This window comes from Pholcus phalangioides, unplaced genomic scaffold, assembly GCF_987345545.1.
Source record: "Pholcus phalangioides strain wild (caught in Gottingen) unplaced genomic scaffold, Ppha-v1.0 ptg000017l_1, whole genome shotgun sequence".
NCBI lineage: Eukaryota > Metazoa > Arthropoda > Arachnida > Araneae > Pholcidae > Pholcus > Pholcus phalangioides.
The window spans coordinates 39,041,829-39,063,373 of NW_028301610.1; the positions used below are offsets into that span (position 1 = coordinate 39,041,829).

Here is a 21,545-nt window from a genome sequence, read left to right on the forward strand (position 1 = left end):
ATTTGGAAAGAAAAAAAAAGTAAGAAAAAAGATTTTGATTTAACAAAAACTAACCATTTTTGCTTATCCAAATTTCTTAATTCTCTCAGCAGCTGTTCATTTTTTTTCAATAAATCACATGATGACCTAAAAGCATAAAAGTATCAAGAGAGGAATTAAATGTCATGCATAAATGTGTATATACTTATATATACAGGGTGTCCACCACCAACTAATTTGTGTCCACCCTGTATATACTTATATACAGGAATAACTTATATACAGAAATATAAGTATATACTTCCTGTATATAAGTATATGCAGGAAGGACACAAATTAGTTGGAAAATTTCGTAACTGAATAACTTGCAAAATATTGATTATGACATACAAGTTCCATGGCAGATGAATAGTAATGTATCCTAAGTTTGTGAATAGATGATTTTCAGTAATCAGGCAGCTTTTAATTTGAGTGGTAAAGTGAATAAACAATATCAGGAATCTGTATCAACAAATACTTATAATACGGAAAAGTACACTGCTCAAAACAATTAGGGGAGCACGCAAAAAAGTGAAGAAAACCGTGCGAGACAGCCACGTATTGGCATACAATGGATAGTACACGCGTATCAATGTGCAATACAGAAAAAAGACGTAAAAAAATTTGGAATTAAGCTTTAATTCTTTGAAAATATGGAAAAAACATGAAAAGATGATTTAGGGCAACAATTTCGTTACATGTAAACGATAAAAAAAAGTACTGTTTAGACATGATGCATGAGTTTTTTGCGTGTGGTCTCCTCGAACAGCTAAGACTGCTGCACACCTGTTTGCCATGGATGCGATGAGGTTATCGATCAGACTTTGGGAAATACTGTTCCACTCCTCAAGAAGTGCAATCTGCAAGTCTCGGACAGTAACAGGCGGCCTTGGTCGCACAGCAATGCGTCGTCGATTGGATTCAGGTCAGGAGAGCACGCTGGCCATTCCATACGCTGTATTGTTTCAGCTTCAAGCATGTTCTCCACCAGACGAGCTCTATGCGGTCGGGCATTATCATCCTGGAAAACAAAGGAATCTCCAATGGCTCCAGCGTAAGGGATGACATGAGGTCGCAGTATCTCGTCTGCATGCCTTCGGGCCGTCAAAGTGCCATTCCGAATGATATGCAGGTCCGTACGTCCGCCTATGCTGATTCCACCCCATACCATCCAACCAGCTCGTCTGTATTGTGACCTTTCACGAACGAATGCGGGGTTATTCTGAGTGCCCCTGTCCCTCCATACCAGAACACGTCGGGTGTCACACTCCAGACTGAATCGGGACTTGTCTGTAAACAGCACTTGGCTCCTATCATGTTGCTCCTAATCTCAATGTTCAGCAGCCCATCTTCTTCGGGCCGCACGATGGCGTGGGGTCAACGGAATGCAGACCATTGGCCTACGTGCATAGAGCCCTCCCTCATGAAGCCGATTACGTACTGTTTGGCTGGACACCCTTCGTCCTGTTGCCAAGAGCAACCGTCTTTGCAGCTGCGTAGCATTCTCTGTTCTGTTTCGACGGGCTGTTAACCGTATATACCGGTCATCAGTTGCTGTAGTGGCGCGTGACTGACCTTGCCCTGGTCGACGTCTAACATTTCCTGTTTTTTGGAATCGATTCCACAGCCTTGCAACAACACTTCTGGCGACTCCAACAGCGTCTGTGACACTACGTTGTGTTTGCCCGGATTCCAGTCTGCCTATAACACGCCATGCCATGGATTCCGGTAAATCACGTTGTTGAGACATCCTCAAGTCACCTTGTCTCAAAAAAAATACTGCGCAATCGAATTTCACAGTTACGGCAGTAAAACAGACGTTTCTGCAACATCCCGATTTCTGCCCTTATCTCCTTTTTCTGGTTTTTGACGTCATGAACTTTGATTTGCATATAAAGTTTTCTTCTTCCGTTTCCTGCTAGGCTTTAAATTATGGATGATTCATTTTATGTTACTTATCTGTATACATCTTTGCATAATTTTGTTAAAACCATGTGCTCCCCTAATTGTTTTGAGCAGTGTAGATGACTTTGCCTAATAATACTCAAAAAATTGTCAACGAATAAGGCAAATACCAGGAAAAATACAAAAAAAAAATTGCTTCATTCTTGCCACAACGTTTGACTTGAACAGACATATAGTTTTTCATTCCGCTGAGCAACTGAGATTGAAGATTTGGTACTCAATCCAAGTGGGAAACTTGGTGCTGACAGCGTGATACTCTTATCCTCTGACGACGACACCCAGTGTGTCGAAATACATTAGGAATTTGTTTAGTATTTCCTGGTATTTGTCTTATTCGTTGATGATTTTTTGAGTATTATTAGGCAGTCAGTTACTCTTACGTATTTTAGATCGCAACGGGTCTATTGTGATAAATACATTTAGCATGTTTTCACAGCTATGAAGGAAGCGTGAGTGCCTGCTGAATAGAATTTAGTTCCTCCTGAAATGTAAGTGGTCAGGGATCATCCCAAAATTTTTTACTATATCCTGCTCGATAGGGAAAACCCCTCATGTAAGTAAAGCACTTAATCGTAGTAAACATATCCTACTTTGTTTCCTCACACAAGATCTCAGGAGTGCACTAGCCTCCATCGAGGAACATTTGTATTTGTCCCATTTAGAAGCATCTCAACGTGAGGGCTTTCACCGTGCTTTGCCATTCATTCTCTCATAGCTTAGAACAAAATTCATTCTGGCATACTGTGAAAGAGTCCAAACACCATCATCAGCAAGAAATATTCTAAATTAGTAGCCAATACGGTTTCTCCATCTGTCAACAAATCTAAAACAGTTAATTTAACTAGCAATCAATTAAGAACATGGGTGGAGATACGGGGAAGGGGGCATTGCCCCCCAGCATCAAAAATGGAGTGGCCAGATTTAATGTATATGTGTATACATGAATTGACATCATCATCATCGTGCCCCCCAGTAATGACCTTGCCCCCAGACTGCCAAGTCTATCTCTGCCTATGATTAAGAAGTATGCAAACTAAAGCCTTAGAACTGGGACTAAACTTTTGTGACAAACATAAATTCAACCCAGTGAACATTACTGCTCCTATAGAGAAGTTGGTTTCATCTAATAAGATCCAACCCGAACAGAAAGACATCCTGAGATATCTTTTATCCAACATCTTAGTGCATAACGATCAGATAAGCAATAAGTTCTCAGTTGGTTATTCACTGGATGAACGTGAAAGCATTAAGAAACTACAAGGTGACAAAAATATTGCGATTTCTAGAGCAGATAAAGGGGGAAAAATTCTGTTAATGCCTAAAGAGTAATGCTCTGAGTTAATGGTATCACACATTTTGAGTGGCTCATATAGAGAATTGAAGAAAGATCCATCCGATTCCCACTTGAGAAAATTGGAAGAGGTAGTAAAATCGAATGTCTCTCTTCCTGATCACAAAAAAGAGTGTTATTCGATCAAACACCATCTCCTCAAGGATCTATGGACTACCCAAAGTGCACAAACCCACATTATCTCTCCGTCCCGTAGTCTCTAACATATGTCACCATCGCCACAGTGGTGGTCGGCTGAAGTTAGTTTCCTGTGGTTCCCAACTTCGAGGTGCAAATGCGAGCTGATTTCCCCATTAAAAAATCTCGCCACAGAGAAACAGGCCTACATACAATTATTGAATCATTGCACTTCACTCATAGTTAGAGAAACTGGTAGCAGATAGTAGCACTACACATAACAAGCAACACAAACTACACAGAAACAAACTTCACATCAGGTTTCACTACACGTGCACGCACATTCCAACATGTACCAATTCATTAGAGATTCCACAGAGCAATATGGACGAGTTACATGTGTGGTTTAGTACAGTAGACTCTCGGCCACTCGACATGTGGATAACTTGAGTTGGCCCAATACTAATTTCAATGAAGGGGGACTCTCCAACTCGACACATGTTAACTCCGCTTAAGTCGATTACGACTTTTGTTAATTTACTATGACTGTGGTTTTTACAATTCCCCGTGTTTTACCATTCGAAGAATTTTTTGACATTGTCCATGGGTACTTGGATAATCCTTTGTTTCTTTGTTCCATATGATGGGTCCCTTTTTTGCGCTATGGGTGGGGAGGCATGCATGTGAAGAATGAATGCTTGAAGCCTTCTTGGCCGGTCTATCATTTTAGTGGGATTTCCAAGACAGGTCTTTTCATGGTCAAAAGAAGTGCGGATGATCCCTATTGGATGTTGAAATTGTCAACATCCAATAGAGATAAAAATCTTATCTATTGTAAGTTTTGATATTGTCTGTTGCGGAGAATGCTTTCGGGGGAACTCAGTTTTACGATTTCTTTGAAAAGGAGTAAAAGAAAAAGAGCTAAAGCATGGTTAGTTGCTGAATATGTCATTTGGTTATCATTGTGAGTATCGATGGCCACGAATGCAATGGCTCCACATGAACTTCATACTTTAACTTTAAAATCAAAAGTTGAAATTTTCAAAAATTAGAATCAGGAAAAACCCAAGAGTGAACTCACTGTAGAATATGAAGTTACATGGAACCCATTTCAACATTTGCTAAAAATGAGGGAAACTTTTTTCAGAATTTGAATCTTATGAACCCAGCAGAAAACGCATAAGAAATCAGAATTCATCGATGTAGAAGAATCAACTCTTTCGTGGTTCAAATCCCTCAATCTCACTCAATCCCATTATCAGGACCAATAATTCAAGAGAAAGCAAACGATTCAGCAAAAAATCTCAATCAAGGAAATGAGGAATTATCTTAAGTATAAAAACTTTTTACAGAAAAAAAATTTGTGAATTTGTGGATGTTAGAATGGACGCAAGAATTTCTGTTTTAGATGCAGTTGAAATGATTGATTCTGCATGGAACTCAGGCACGAGTGCCACGATTCTGAACTGCTTCAATCATATTGGTTTTTGTTCTGAGTCTTTGGAGAACGAACGAAGAAAAGAAGAACTTAATACACTAAAATATCAATATCAGGTCATTTCGCACTTTAGAAAATAGTTGAAATGGAAAGAACACAACAGGCAGTGACATGACTACAAACTTAACTTCTCTATATGAAGTCTCCTTGTAAAAGCAGTTAGTGTATCAAGCAAAGTTTTACTGAAAAATATAATAAAGTACAGAGAAGAAAAATTCTGCCAAAAACCATTCCCACGAGCTAACTGAATTTTACAAATCATTTTAGGTTCCACTTACCTCTGTGTACCTTATATTATGACATTACAGTAAAATCTACCAACAACGGCCACTAATGGGACTGTGAAAATGTGGCCACTACTGAGAGGTGGCCATTATTGGGAGTGGTAGTTTTATTTCTGGAAAAAAAAAAGCAACTAAAATTTGCGATCCACCTACATGGCATGTGAAATGACAACCCATTTTGTAACTGATTTCGATAGTTATATAACTGATTACATAAAAATATATGATTATGTTTTTATAGTACTATAATAATTGATTAATCGATCTAGAACACTATTATGGCATCCTGAAATTCAGAATTGCAGTACTCAGGTAGAACACAAAAAGCAAGAAAAACTGATATGCACCAAGATAGTGTACCAGCAACCCCAAATAGTCTTCCTTCTTTCCAGGGTGTTCTTAAGTCCCATCCAATAGCTGAAGACATAGGCGCTGACATACATTCTTGTTTTAAAAAAAAAATTGCCACATTTTCTTTCAAAAAATTAAAACCCTGGATATTTCTATTCCTATATATATATGCCTTCCTTCATTCTATATAAGGAAGATAGGGTCGTGTATCTAGTGGTGTCGATGGTAACATGTTTGCCCGGCATGCAAGAGGGCCTGTGTTCAAATCCTGGCGGAAACAAGATGACTTTTTTTTCGAGTTCACCTCAGCATGACATTCAGAGAATACCTGTTTCCTAGATTTTTATTCCTATTTGCAAGCACTATTTTTTTTCTGGGTGGAACCATCTCTTGGAGTAAGGAGTGCCAAATAAATAAAGGGTTTCTAGTAATTGGATAACTTGCATATCCCTCTAGTGATTAGAGTGCTGACAACAGGTCTCTTTCGTTATTCCCTATATTACCTCTTCAAGTTTTTTTCCTCTCTACTGCCTTTGATATACTCATCTAGCATTTATACCCAGGAAAAGAAAGCATACATAATCTTCTTTTCCCCATAAAATTCGGGGAACGGTAAAACTCCCTTAAAAATCAATTTAAAACTTGATTTAATCAAAATCTCAAAAATCAATTTTTAAATGAATTTTTTGATATATTGAACTATTGAATTAGAATTCAATAATGAAAATAAGTTGATGAAATAATTAATAATAAATAATAAAAATAAGTTGATGAAATAATTAATAATAAATAATAAAAATAATAAGGAATAATAAATAATAAAATAATAAGGAATAATAAATAATAAAATAATAAGGAATAATAAATAATAAAATAATAAGGAATAATAAATAATAAAATAATAAGGAATAATAAATAATAAAATAATAAGGAATAATAAATAATAAAATAATAAGGAATAATAAAATAATAAATAAATAATAAAACAATAAATAAATGAAAAAAATTAAGAAATAAATTGAAAATTATTTTTCTTATCGCGATATGCATATTTTTTCCGAATCGACGTCCAAGGTGGCTGTTATTTGGAAATCGTTCAGAGGTTTCTTTTAATGGTAAGTCTATGTGATGTGTTCGGTTCCAACAAAATGTGGCAGTTGTTCAGAGGTGGCCATTAGAGTAAGTTTTACTGTGCTATACAATTATATGAGAAGTGATAAAGTAGTTTGTCTGTTGCAACAACTTAAAAACAGAACTGAGAAAAATGCAATAACAACGCCTCATGTTCTTTCTGTTAGTAAATTGAGAATTAACTTGAAACAATAAAATCTCTTGACTGATCCAGCTGAGATAGGGTGGAGAGGCAGGCTACAAAGGTTCTGGAACCCCAAGGACTAAGGTTATTAACACCAGAACCGCGGAGTGGGTCAATTTGACCCAAATCAAACTTCGTTTTCATTTATCTCAAAAAATTATAAGCAGATGTTAAACAAATTTCGTGACTTTTCATGATATGATATAAATATTAATTCACGAAAATTTTATTATCTTCACATTTCGTGTTTCGGAGTTATAAGCACTTATACCTAGAACCGCGGTTTGGGTCATTTTGACCCAACGTACTATTCTATAGGAAAAAAGGGGTGTGGAATTTTCTTGGAAGTGGTTACCCTTTCTAAAAAGTATTTCTAAATGAAGATAGTGAAGAATAAAGGGCTTTCAAGGTCAATTTATTGTCGGGGAAATTATTATTTTTTTAATGAAGGAATGGACAAGTCGAGCTAAATATTTTTTTCCTTTGTAAACTTGAATACCTAGAATTCTGACGGGACTCAATAAAGATTTTGGGAGAGTAAAAGCTTAACTCTAAAAAAAACCTGTAGTTGAAATTTCTGTAGGCAAACGATGTCACAGAAAAATAATAAAATTCTGGCTTGCACCAAATACGTTTTGGATGTATTTCCAAATCTCGGGAAGTATCAGCTTCCAACGAATCTCTCTATTTCAGAGCACTGAGCAGTGATGCAACTGATCAAGCCATTTGAGAGCAAGGGCAGAAATGCCTCAACCTAAACTTTTTTTCACTACACTGAAGCTGGCTCAAATGCTAAAAGCCAAAAAATACGAGCTTAGTAGAGACGGTGAGACGAAATCGAAGAGCAATATTATCTGACGCAATAAAGATAGTGAAACAACAGTTGTATGGCTACCCCAAAAAGCTTCCACACACACACAGAAACTATTTCACACTACAATTTAAAAGTGTAACGATCGTTGTTGTAGCGATCAAATGCCCAAAAAATATTCGGTGAAGGTGGCATCACAGACGTTTTCTAGCACATCATAGATCTCACTATAAAAATATTCCTGTATTTTGTACAGAGCAGTACAGAAGACCAGAACTATTTTTCGAAAGCAGTTCCTCTAAAATCTTATTGAAGAGCTGCGTTCATCATACGCGTTGCCCTTGCTCAAAAGGAAACGTTCGTGTGCTTTTGATCATGTAACTGTTTGTGAGTGATCAAAATAATAATAATAATAGTAATAAATAAAAATAAACGAGTCCGATATGTCAGATAACAAAAAAATGTGAAACAAAACTGTTAATTTTTGCATGGGCTGTGCAACTTGAACATGCGATTAATGTGCAAGAATAATGAAAAAAAACTTTGCTCAACTGCTCATCATAAATTCCACTTATCAGTAAGAAATAAATACTTATTTGACATTATCATATTATAGACTTTCTCATACTTAATTTGACCTGCTTATTTTACATTTTTGTCATATTATGGGATAAATTAAAAATGTTTTTGGACTGAATAGAGTAAATAATGTATACTAAATCTTAATTTTACTGAATTACATCATTTTTTAGCTAATTTCGAGAAGCTCATTTCATATTCATAAACAAATATAATTTTCCATTATGAATACTCAATTGAACAACATTGAATAAGAGTACGGGGGGGGGAAACCCCAGGAATCAAAAATAAATTCCTGTTTTTGCTATGAAACACCGTTTTTTCAGTGTGGGTCAATTTGACCCTGTCCGTGGTTCTTGGTATGCCGAAAGTGCTGCGGTTCTAGTGTTAAAGTCACAAGAATATTTGTGATGGGGGCTACCCAATAATTCATGAAAAATGTAATGTACATACCTTCCCTTCTGTGATTTATAGAATAGCTTTCCACAAGATGTCTGATATCAAAGCAACCCCTTCATTGTTTGAACTTATCAGAGCCCCAAGGAGAGAATGGGGGAGCTCACTCAATTCATAAAAATTTAGAGTCCTGAAAACTTAACCTGTAAAATTTTTAAATGAATAATATGAAATTAAAAATTTGAAAAATTTAAACATTATTTTTCCACAGGGTCAGTCCCCAGAGCTCCACAAGGCTCTTAAAGTCCATACAATGAATTTTCAAGATCGGTAACCCTAGTTATACTAGCATTCAATACAAAAATAAACCTGTTTTCTCAGCTGTATCATGTATTTTTCAATACTGGTCGTTTTGACTGATATGGCAATTCTTAAAGGAATAGAAATTCTGGTAGTTTCTAGTTCTATATTTTATTAATATTATGCCTCCGTAAAGTTGCAAGAATAAGTGCTTACAATGGTGATCAAGAAACTAAATACTTATGCAGAAATCATCATACAAAAAAAACTAGTTGTCCCACAGTTGTGCTGGCAAATGGCAATCATAAAAATGTTATACAGCCTTTATACTTCAAAGTGATAACGCCTAACAACACATGTAAGAGATGTTACAGAGTGACAAAGAAAATAGTATTTTAAGGTACCATTTTATTTTCACCATTCCTTACCATTTATCCACTATTGGTGGATACATGTTAAATATGAAACCAGTTCACATTCGTGACTATCGTGACTCGAAGTTGAGAAACCACAGAAAATCAACTAGCCAAACACCACTGTACTACATGTGGGGATTGAAACTGGGTCATGGTGCTGCAAGTCTATGATGATGCCCTCACGACAACACAGCAGCATGAATATATTACTGATGGAATCATGGAAATTAAGTCAGTCAATGCAGGCAATATTACTTTTGACTCTGTTCTGTTTGTTTGAGTCAGTTTTACCTGAATTCTCCCCATGACGCTAAATACTGGTGTTAGAGAAACCTCGCATTGATACTCAAACTAACAAAATCTCCTCAGTTGAAGAGGATGTTATTTAGTGAAACAGGCAGTAAAACATCATTTCAGACATTTTGTTGATAGTTTAAAAGAAAGGCGGGTTAGACTTTCTACTTACATTAGCAAAGGCAACAACTTTCAGAAATGTAGGCTGGCTCAAATAACAATGAAATAATTAGAAACTAAGTAATACATTGGAGGTCAAAAAAGCAAATAGAATGCTCAAAAAAAAAAAAAATTCATTCTTAAAAGGTCTCTGTATTCTCCTAGTCATTCTTCCGCTTTTCCGAGGCTTAATTCGTCCTGCCCTGGAGTATGCTGTAAATTTTTTAAGGCCATATCTACAGAGGGATATAAACTTGGTGGGAGATGCAGAAAGAGCTACATGTGTTCTTGTTGGCACACAAGGCTTGAACTATGAGGAAAGACTTGATTTCTTGAATATGTTTACATTGTAAGAATGCAGGTGTCATGGGGATATGATCGAAGTGTTTAAAATTTTCAAAGGGATAGATAGGATGGACCATGAGTTGTTGATACAATGTCAATCAACTGCTTTGGCAAGGGAACACCAGTATTGTTTAGTAAAGGACAATTACAGGTTCTGGTGTCGCAGGGAGTTTTTCCTCCAATAGGGAGTCAACAAATGGATTAGTTTACCTCTGGGTGCCGTGAATTCTAACACAATTGGCACATTTAAAAAGAAATACGATAGACATAGCAAGATAAATCAAGAAGCTATCCATAATTAGTTAAGACAACCATAATCTTTTTTACAGGCAATGTATTATATATTAAATTCTTTTTTGGTGATATATGCTTTTATATTGGGTATTTTGGTTATATTTGACATCCATATTTTTTATTGGCATAATTTTTTCAGCCACCTCGTTGGGCAATTTTACCTGTTGTAGCCTTTGTATTTGTATTTAATACAAAATTACATGATCATCATAGTTATATAATTTGCATGATTCCAATTTTTCACGATTATATAATACGCATTTAAAAATCAGCAAAATAGTGGAAATCATGAAAATTGATTCAAATCAAGGATTATGTTTTAAAAAGCAAAACTTTATTTCTGGAAAAAATTATTTTTAAATTGGAAGTAAAACAAAAAGTTTCCAATTATTGTTTCATAGAATTTGAATACCAGATTTTTTTTTAAATAATGAATAATAAAAATGAAAAAACGTTTTAAATTTCATAACCAGAAAAAATACCTTTTTTCCCAAGATGTAAAACCTAACTGGTTTAGAAACAATCTACAGTGCTGAAATTGTGAAAACATTTCACATGGTTCAGGAGGAAAAATACTTTTTGACTCCATGCTACAAAAATACAGAGAAAGGGAATAATTAAAAAATTTCAATGATATACATATATCTAATTCATAAACATAACTATATTTTTTAAATAAAATCATGCTTGTCAAGGCCAAAAACAATCAGTTGAGCAATCTAAGTTCTATGAATAGGAAAAATTAGTTAGAACAAAATGAATAAATTTATCAAGCAGTGTAATGCCAAAAAATAAATTTAGACAGTAATGAACAAGAATATACTGAGAAAAAAGTGGTCATGAACAAAATAAATCAATGTTGATTTTCAAACTATAGGATTTTTCATTACAAAGTAAGTTATAGACTAAATCTTCGATGAAGAAAAAAAATATCACAAAGAAATATTTGAGTTGGAGCATGAATTAAATGGGAAAAAATTTAATAATTAGTTTATGCATAAAATATTCATACCTGCTATTTCTTGTATACTTATTAAGTAACCCATGCTCTTGGTTTCTTTGGTTAAGTATAAGATTCATCATGGACATTTCCATTTCTTTTGCTTTTTCACTTGGTAGTTTGGGAGGCACATTCAATGTTTGTCCAGGGTTAGGTATACATTCAGGACCAGAGAAGCCAATATATTGAAGAAGCTTTAACACAAATATATTCATATTTCAACATACATAAAAATTCTTGAATCTATCAACTAAAGAAATCACGCAGAAATCAATAAATATTTTATTAAAAGTGACTGCATAGAGTGATTGGCTTGTTTCATTTATTTATTTCCCAATATGCTGGGTTGATAGCTTCGGTTATTGACAAAAACCAGAGAGGACATAACAATGAAAATTATAAAGAATAGTAAACTGTTTTCCATAAATGAAAAAAAAATTATAAAAATTGTGTCAACTCTTTCAAAAATAAACTGATTGATGCATTAAATTTGAGAACATTAATATGAAAATAATGCAGAGAAAAACTACAATATGCAAAATAATAGCACTGCACAATCAGATTGTGTTATGCACAAGTAGCATAAAAATATGTGAATAAGACTAATGCTGTACATTTCACTATGATTATGCAATGAGAAATCTGGGATAGGAAATGTTTTAGAATGATTTTTAGATAACAGCTGCAGACAAACTGCAATGAAAGACTGTTGGAAGATTAGAAGCAAATTTAAAAATTACAAAGAGATGTGCTTCTCTGAATCATGAACTTGGACAACAATTTTCAATCACTGATTGAATATCCAGGAGGTTCAGCTAAAGCCTCAAAAACAACTGTGAATCTATACTGAACTACCACAATAGTTTTCACACTGCATGCCCATTAACGCATTAATTATACATCACATATAGCTGTATGCCTTCAATTTAGTCAATGTATCATTCAAGTCATTTTAGATGCAAGCTTGAAAAACTGCACTGGATATTAGAAGTGGTATTAGCAGTGTAAAGGTGGTGTCCCACAAGCCAAAACAAGCTAGGGAAAAATCATGAAAATTTTGATTCTCAAAAAGCATTTAATGCTTCTTATGCTGGCGAATTTCAGCTGTAATATGTAAAGTGTTATTCTTTCTTCTAGCGCAAAACACTGGCATGATGCTCTATTTCCGACCCTGTTATGGACAATATTTATTCACACACATCATCCTCATTATGTTTTTTTTCTTTTCACATCAGCAGATAGATAAAGCTGTTCTGATTGTATTTATATACTATATATATACACACATTATACATACACAAGGAAAGCATTCAGTGATCTCACTCTTATTGGACATGTGCTAAGAATCACAAATGAACAGTTGCAATCAACTATACACACAGTCCATCAGCTTCACATTTGATACATGCACAATGGTGGACACATTGAGCAACATTCATTATACCATTACGTATAGGATGAAGAAGATTGCTAGTACTTTTTTTTTTCTTTATTTAATTTTTTGCCCACATTTAAGGTATTTCTTTGAAATGCTGATCAAGTGACCAATAAATGTTAAGAATATTATTTTTGTTAAGAGTTATGATACACTGAAGAGCCAAAAAAACTAGTACACCTGCCTAATATCGTGTAGGGCCCCAGCGAGCCCGCAGAAGTGCCGCAACACGACGTGGCATGGACTCGACTAATATCTGAAGTAGTGCTGGAGGTAATTGACACCATGAATCCTGCAGGGCTGTCCATAAATCCGTAGGAGTAAGAGGGGGTGGAGATCTCTTCTGAACAGCACGTTGCAAGGCATCCCAGATATGTTCAATAATGTTCATGTCTGGGGATTTAGGTGGCCAGCAGAAGTGTCTAAAGTCAGAAGAGTGTTTCTGGAGCCACTTTGTAGCAATTCTGGACGTGTGGGGTGTTGCATTGTCCTGCTGAAATTGTCCAAGTCCGTCGGAATGCACAATGGACATGAATGGGTACAGGTGATCAGACAGGATGCTTACGTACCTGTCACCTGTTAGAGTCATATCTAGACATATCAGGGGTCCCATATCACGCCAACTGCACATGCCCCATACCATCACAGAGCCTCCACCAGCTTGAACATTCCCCTGTTGACATGTAGGGTCCATGGATTCATGAGGTTGTCTCCATACCCGTACACGTCCATCAGCTCGAAGCAATTGGAACCGAGACTGCGCTCAAAAGTGCTCGTAAACATGAAATCAGACACGAGCATCGACCACTCTGGGCACTTCAGGGAGCAACTGTTATAGTTGTTGCGGCTGGTATTAATAAGTCAAGAACTATTTTCAATGAATTTTTTTTTTAAACAAAGCTCAAAACATATAAAAAGATAGAAAGATTGTTGTATTCTCATCTACTATGATGCTGCAAGTTTTAATTTTTATTCAGGTTAGTCCTTTTCTAATAATCTATACCAGCGTTTCTCAATCGTTCAGTATTTGCGACCCAATTTTCAATCATAATTTTCATCGCGCCCCCCCCCCCCCACAAGTGCAGTACAGGGGGCACACCGCCCCATGAAATTTTTGGAACTTTCATATGGAATATTACATTCAAATAATTTGCTGAAAATTACTTTTATCAACTTATTTTAAACGAAAATAAAACAATCTTTCCTCTGAGAAAGTCACGAAAATACTGAACAATATGGGATGTATGTCAACCCATTCACAACAATTAGAAAAATCATCCCTCCCAACAGGGAGCTCTGTATCCCCCCACCCCCGGTTCCCTATCGCTATCGAATCTATCGTGAATGTTATAATCTGCGTGTTAGCTGATCGAGACAAAAAAAACTGCAGTAAAGGACCCCTTTATTCGTGGGAGTTAACGACATTAGTTTTAGTTTCGGTTGGGGGGGGGGGGACTGCGGAAAGAAAAAAAAAGGATTAAAGAAAAGAAGGGAGATGCTTGTGGAGACGAGATCACGGGAAAAGAAGAAAGAGTTTGTGTGTATGTTTGATAGGAAATAGTTTTTTTTTGCGCTGTCGTATTCAAGTTAATATTAAATTATTTAAAATTAAAAGAAAAAAAAGCAATGGATTTCAAGTGATTTTATTCTAGAGGAGGTGTATACGGTTTACAACGGTATTAAATACATATTACCGCAGTAGATTTGTACAGAAACATGGATAAATTTTTAAGTGGGCGCAAGCGAGCAGTAGACAAAGCATCGACAAGTGCACAGAGTAGCGTGGTTCCAAAAATGAAATCAAGAAAATATTCTCAAGAATACTTAAATTTCGGTTTTACCAGCACTGAAGTAAATGAAGAAGAAAGACCTTTATGTGTCATTTGCTCAAAAATTTTGGCAGCAGACAGCATGAAACCTAATAAACTTAAACGGCATTTGGAAACGCTTCATGGTGAGTACGTTAATAAACCCTGAGAATTCTTTGAATTGAAATTAAAATCGCATGAAAAGCAAAAATCATTTTTTATAAGAACTTTGTCTGTGAGTGAAAAAGCTTTACTTGCCTCTTACAAAGTTTCATATAAAATAGCCAGATGTAAAAAGCCTCACACCATAGGTGAAGAGCTTATTTTGCCAGCTGCAATCGAGATTGTAGAAACTATGTTTGGGGATAATTTTGCCAAACAATTACAGTCCATACCTCTATCAAATGATACTGTTGCCCGTCGAATTGGTGATATAGCTGAAGATGTACAGCATCAGCTTTTCGAGAAGTTACGTGACAAATTGTTTTCAATTCAGCTTGATGAGGCAATAGATAGAAATAAAGATCGTAAACCCAAGATCGTTTTGTACCCAAAGTTCCAAAGCTCATCTCATTGCTTATGTTCGATTTAGTGATGGTACGTCAGCAGTAGACAGCACTCTCATTATTTGCTATCTTAAAAGATTTTATAAACGACGCAAACATAGAGTGGAAAAATTGCATTGGAATATGCCCCGATGGTGCTCGTTCAATGTCTGGAAAATTTCAAAGTATACAAGCACTTGTGAAACAAAAATCCCCACAGTGTGTCTGGACACATTGCATGATCCATAGAGAAGCTTTGGCTTCCAAAGAAATGAGCCCTGGTCTTAATAACATGCTAACAACGGTTGTGACTGTAGTAAATTATATAAAAATGAGACCCCTAAAATCAAGAATTTTTTCTGCACTTTGTAAAGATATGGTTGCAGTACATTCAGCGTTACTGTAATGGATGAGCCGAGCATTTGTTTCTTGGTTAATATGGTATTTAATATTCCATATACACTTTATACATTATATTACATTTTTTGTCTCGATTGTCTGCATCTACCGGAGGCCATGAAAGGACCCCTTCTTTCTATGACCGTCGCCTATCGCCTCTCCTCTGAGAATGTCCCCTTTTTCTCTTTTCTTCTCATTTCATGCTCCCCCACTTGACGTCTTTTCTTCTTTTCTTCCTCCTCACTAGAGATGATGCTCCTATAGTCTTTTGGAAGAGGTGTCCATCTCTCACAGTTACTATTTTATTGCGAGTCGCGATGGTTATCACGTGGGAAATTTTTGCAACGTGTTTATGAATTAAGAGATGAAATCGCAATTTTTCTAGGAGAGGAAAACCGACCCCACCTATCCCCCCGGGGGGGGGGGGCAGGCGAAGTGCTTACGTTGCTTCTTGCGACGGAGCTTGGGTGTCTCGAGGTTTGTCCAGTTTCTCCAATGGAGCCCAGGCAGAAATCAGATCTAGCTTGAACAGTCCCCAACGTTCCAAAAACCTTAGTCGGCAAATGAACTTCCCCAGAGTAACTTTCGTTACTTAAACAGTTCCGTTTGGTTATATAGGATTTTATAGTGACTTTTAAGCATATGACAATGCTGTTAACAAGCTCTTTTTTTAATGGGAGCCATAAAAATAGTCTGTTCCTCTTTCTCAAACTTTTTCATAGTGACGACTTAACCGAAATTAGCGACGAGTAAACAAGGGTTTAATAACATTGTAGTCTATGAGAGCTGGAAGGGTCTGAAGAAAAATGACGACTTAACCGGAGTGACGACTTAACAAGGTTTTACTGTATATATCTTTTTCTTTTCTTTGCTCAGTCGGAATTTCTGTATGCCAGAGGTAAATTCCCCCCATGACTCAAAAGAGAAATTTTACAGGAGAGTCGTTTAAAGTTTTTTTTAGTACAATTTGTCTCTCGAAGAAGCTTGTTTGCTTTAATATATCTGTTAATTATTGAAAAGGGATTTAGTGTCCCTATATTACGAGTAGTGTGATGAAAGTTCTGCAAATTAATAGTTTTATCCCAATATTGATGAAAATGGACATAGTGCCCTTTACCTCAGGTATACAAATTTAGAATATTCAAAGCTAATATTCAAATTATCAGCCACCTCGTTGGGCATTTTGCCTGTTGTGGCATTGTATTTGTATTTGAATAAAATAAGATAAATGAAAAAGGTTAAATATCATTTGATAACTGTAGAAAAATTAGAGAAAGTTCTTTCTGAAAGAAATTTCAAATCAATAACTTCAAAAAACATTTTAAATCAATAGAAGTTGATTAAGGTATCCAACTATGTTTAAACCCCCATTTTTTGTAATTCTAAACCAGGCCTTGTTTTGTTTATATGACGATTAGGACCTAAGTTACGTCCACTTTAGACTTGCATTTTTACATCAAGTAATCTGTGAATGAAAACCGTAAAGGCATTTAATGAAGAATGTTATTTCTGACATTTTACTTGAGTTTGAAACATGATTTCTAAAAATCTATTGACTGTATAATCGCAAAATTTTAATATCATATTTTGCAATCTATTTTAAGTTATAAACCAAAATCTAAGGTGTATTAAGTTCATATGTCTAATTGCAGTGTTTTATATGCACGATATGATAAGTAACATGCTATAAAATTCCCACCTCCATCGTGTGAAATGACACTTTTGCTAAAATTTGGGACTCAAGTCTGAGTGAAAACGCTGTGTAGTTGAGGTTATGTGGTGCATAAATGAAATATTTTGACATTAAAAAGGATAGAGAATAATTGGGGACAAACTCGAACATCATATAAATGAGAAAATAGCATAAATTAGAGTCATATAAACGAGGTTTCACTGTGAGTAAGTAAATACAATTTCCCATTGGCTCCAAAATATCAGGAGAATTTGGAAACCCTACCTAACACTAATGATATTTTCCCAATTTCCCAATCTCATTGCAGCCCTACCCCCAGTCTGACTTCCCCCTATCTTATTCCACCACCTCTTCAGGCCTCGCCACCTCAAATTCCCTTGTAGATCCTCAGAAAAATTCCTTCAAAATAGGTACAATTAATACAAGAAGCATTACCAATAAAATTCATTCTTTCGAATCCATATTGTTAGTTCATAATCCCAATTTTCTTGCTGTCACTGAAACCCGGTTATATAGAAATATCAGTAATTCCAAATTCTTACCGCCTAACTACCTTGTGTTTCATAAAGATAGAAGCACGCGGAGAGGGGGGGGGGGCGTTGCCCTTGTCTTTAACAATTCCATTCCTCTTCTTGAAATTTCTTTGGACATCAATCTTGAAATTTTTGGTGCTAAGTGGCATTGCCCGAACTGCACTCCTATTGCAACATTTTCTCTTTATTTACCCCCCGCCCCAGATCTTCACTGTTTCATCAAATTGGAATCAATTTTAGATACATTTTATAATTCACACCTCCTAATCATAGCTGGTGACTGGAACCTACCCAGAATTGACTGGCACAAAATGGAGTCCCTCTCAGGTAACCATTTTATTACTAATAGAGTTATTTTTCTTTTCCTTAAGTTTAATCTTGTTCAAACTATTCTAGAACCGAGAAAAATCTCGAACCACTCAAGCTCTACATTAGACCTATTTGTTGTTTCAAATAAAATCCAGCTTTCCGATTTCTCTGTTTTTGATGACATTTCCGACAACAAAAGGCCTTTTGCAAATTTTTCCCTCCATCACACTCTCCCTTCCTTTAAACACACTGCAAAACTCAACTTTAACAAGGCAGACTTCTCCTTTTGCAAAATATCCTTCGCACCCATTTGCCTGATTTCATTTCATCATCTTCCCCAAATGATGTTTATATTCTCTGGAGTAAATTCAAAGCTGTTATAAAAAAAATGCGAAGGCTCTGTTTCCATCAAAAATACCTCTTCAAAATGTATCTTTAACCCCTAGATCAATTGTGATATTACCCATTTAAAAAGGAAAATTCACCGAGATGTCTCCAAACTTAAATTCCATAACTCCCTTTCTCTCAGAAATAAGATTTCAGTCTCTACACATGACCATAAAGATCTCATCTTTTGCCAAAAAACAAATTTTTCAAAAAGGATTTACCTTAATACCTTAAAACTAACCCCTAAAAATTTTTGAATTTTCTTCATTCTAAATCAGCTGGCCCATCTTCCTTTAAAATTAAAATTAATAACATTGACCTTACTTCTCATCTTGATATCGCCACAGAATTTAATCTGGCTTTTCCCTGTTTTTTTCCCTTTCACCTCACTCCTTCTCAGAACTCCATTTCTGATTCATTATTCAACTATACGTCTTCTTCACTAACGCAGGCCTTCTGAACCTTTTAAAAAACCTGAAACCCAATTCCACTGGCCTTGAGGGGATCCCAAATCATATTCTCAAATGTTACGCTGATGAAATTTCTAATTACCTTTTAATTATCAGCATCTCATTAAACTGATATAACTTGCCCTCTGATTGGAAAATTAATAAAATTATCAAAATTCATAAATCAGGATCTCTTTCAAGTCCTCCTAATTTCAGACCAGTTGCTATCACCTCTACTTACTGCAAGCTTTTTAGTTGTCAAGGAAATCCGCTCACACCTTGATACAATAAATTTCTTTTTCTCAAATCAACACGGCTTTTGATCATGTTTATCAGTGAATACCCAATTGCTCATTCTGGAAATTACCCCTTAATTCTTCAAAAACAGTTTTTATGAAAATAACTCACGAAAGACTTCCCCTCGATTCTTCTTACACTATCACTCTTTAATCACCAAAGTGTCTAATTATAAATATCTGGGTGTAATTATTTCTACCGCCCTCCGTTGGAATCTCCATGTTGATTACATCTTTAATATATATGTCTCCAAAAACTCTTTTTTTCTTCGTCGAAACCTCAAAAACTCCACCCGTCACCTCAGACATTTCTGCTTCCAAACCTACATCCTTCCTGTATTCTCATATGCCAGTGAAATATGGGACCCAGGTACTTTCTCAAACATAAAAAAATTAGAATCTATTCAAAATAAATCTGCCCACTTCATTCTTAACTGTTGGTTATCCTCTGCCTCTGTCACCGAACTCAAGTATCTGGGGAGCTGCGTATAAAAGTTGATTGGGGGTAAGGAGTACCACAGGTGGGAAAAGTTTGAGAGCCCCTGATGCAGAGAATTTTTAGGAAGGGATTTTTCAAAATTAAACCTTTAAAGGGGTTTTAAGGAGGAATTTTGAGATTATCAAATCCACATGAGCAAAGCCACAGATAACAGCTAGTTTGATATAAAATTCTAATTTATTTCACAGCAACTGAATTTATTCTATATAAATTATTTGACAAATGTAATTTAATAAGTAGTTGGTTAGTATTTTTTGCTCCAACTTACATCATCTAAGTTGTCAAGGTCATCAGCACTGTTTTCAACAGTAGGAAGTATATTACTTGGGCGATGTCTCAGTGTACCTTCTGAGATGGAACTTTCAGCTCCTGAAAGGCTCAAAGTTGAGGAAGACAAGGATGATGGGTGAACAGGTACTTTGAATGGTACTTTATCAAAATCTGCAATAAATTAATATACACTGGCTATGAAAGAAATCACAAGAAATACATTGTACTAGTATGTTCAAAATTCTGATACTTTTTTATTAACCCAATGATTTAAATACCCTACATGTAAACATTACACTCAGGTTTTATCCAACCAACATGTATGATGTGGCATTCACATCCTTTCGTTACTGGGCCTTTAAGCAATTTTTAAAATTTTCCCGATCCGCATTATAACTGCCACATAAGAAATAAATGTGTATTAAGAACCCAAGATATTTCAGGGTAATCGAAATAAAAAAGCTCAAGTTTTGACAAGATATCCCTGGATTGCCATTGTAAGAGTTTATTCTGTTGACGTGAACGTCATGTGTCATGTATAAAGATGTATATCTTCATGTAGCTCTCAAGATAGCTAACAGAGTACACATGAACAAAAATAGAATATAGAGACAAATATAGAATAAATTAATACGATTGAATAATCGATGTTTGCGTGTACCCAAAATTCCAAAACGAACACGGCTATACACGTTTCGGAACTATATGAAGTTCCTTCATCAGTAGCAGAAACAAAGAAAGAAAGAAAAATATTGAAAAACTCCTTATAGAGGAGTTTCAATATTTTTCTTCCTTTGATATAAATTGATAAATATCTTGGTGCAGACCACACTTTTTTATGCCAATTGGTTAATTTTTTAAATGCGTCCAGGACTTCTTGCCTACCCTGTATATTTTCTAAGCTACCTTGTAGAGAAATTTGCCTGTTTTGTGGCCTTATATTTGTACTCTCCACACAACATTCCAGGCAATTGTTACATGCCTATGACTTCACCAAGTTCAAATTAATTTACAGTTAATTTTTGTCCTCAAGATTGCCTAGAATCACAAATACAAATACAAATACAACGCCACAACAGGCAAATTGCCCAACGAGGTGGCTGACTTAAGAACATCATGGATCCCCGAGCCCCTACCTACTACTGCTACACCACACATGCACCCCCCCCCCGCGGAACCCCCCAACGAATCGGTACATGCGGGAATGTGCGTGTACGTATAGTGCAACCTGACGTAAAGTTTGTTTCTGTGTGATGCTTGTTATGTGTAGTGCTGTCATCTGCCCCCAGTTTTACTAACTATGAGTGAAGTGTTATGGTTGAATGATTTACCGTTGTAGGACTGTTGCTCTCTGTGGCGAGACTTTTTAACGGGGAGATCGGCTCGCATTTGCGCCTTGAAGTTGGGAACCACAGAAAACCAACTTCAG

At 35.8% G+C, this 21,545-nt stretch overlaps 1 protein-coding gene across 3 annotated transcripts in view; it reads right to left on the reverse strand.

The window, feature by feature from the left end:
• Positions 1-21,545, reverse strand: part of LOC149073033 (ral GTPase-activating protein subunit alpha-2) — a 405,837-nt gene that overhangs the window by 56,039 nt on the left and 328,253 nt on the right. For all 3 annotated transcript variants that reach the window (XM_089246694.1, XM_089246695.1, XM_089246693.1), the window contains 4 exons: positions 20,115-20,287; positions 11,506-11,687; positions 10,976-11,083; positions 55-126 (listed from right to left, as the gene is read on the reverse strand). In XM_089246694.1, the coding sequence (XP_089102820.1) occupies positions 55-126; positions 10,976-11,083; positions 11,506-11,687; positions 20,115-20,287 (535 nt within the window). The remainder of the gene's footprint in view (positions 1-54; positions 127-10,975; positions 11,084-11,505; positions 11,688-20,114; positions 20,288-21,545) is intronic.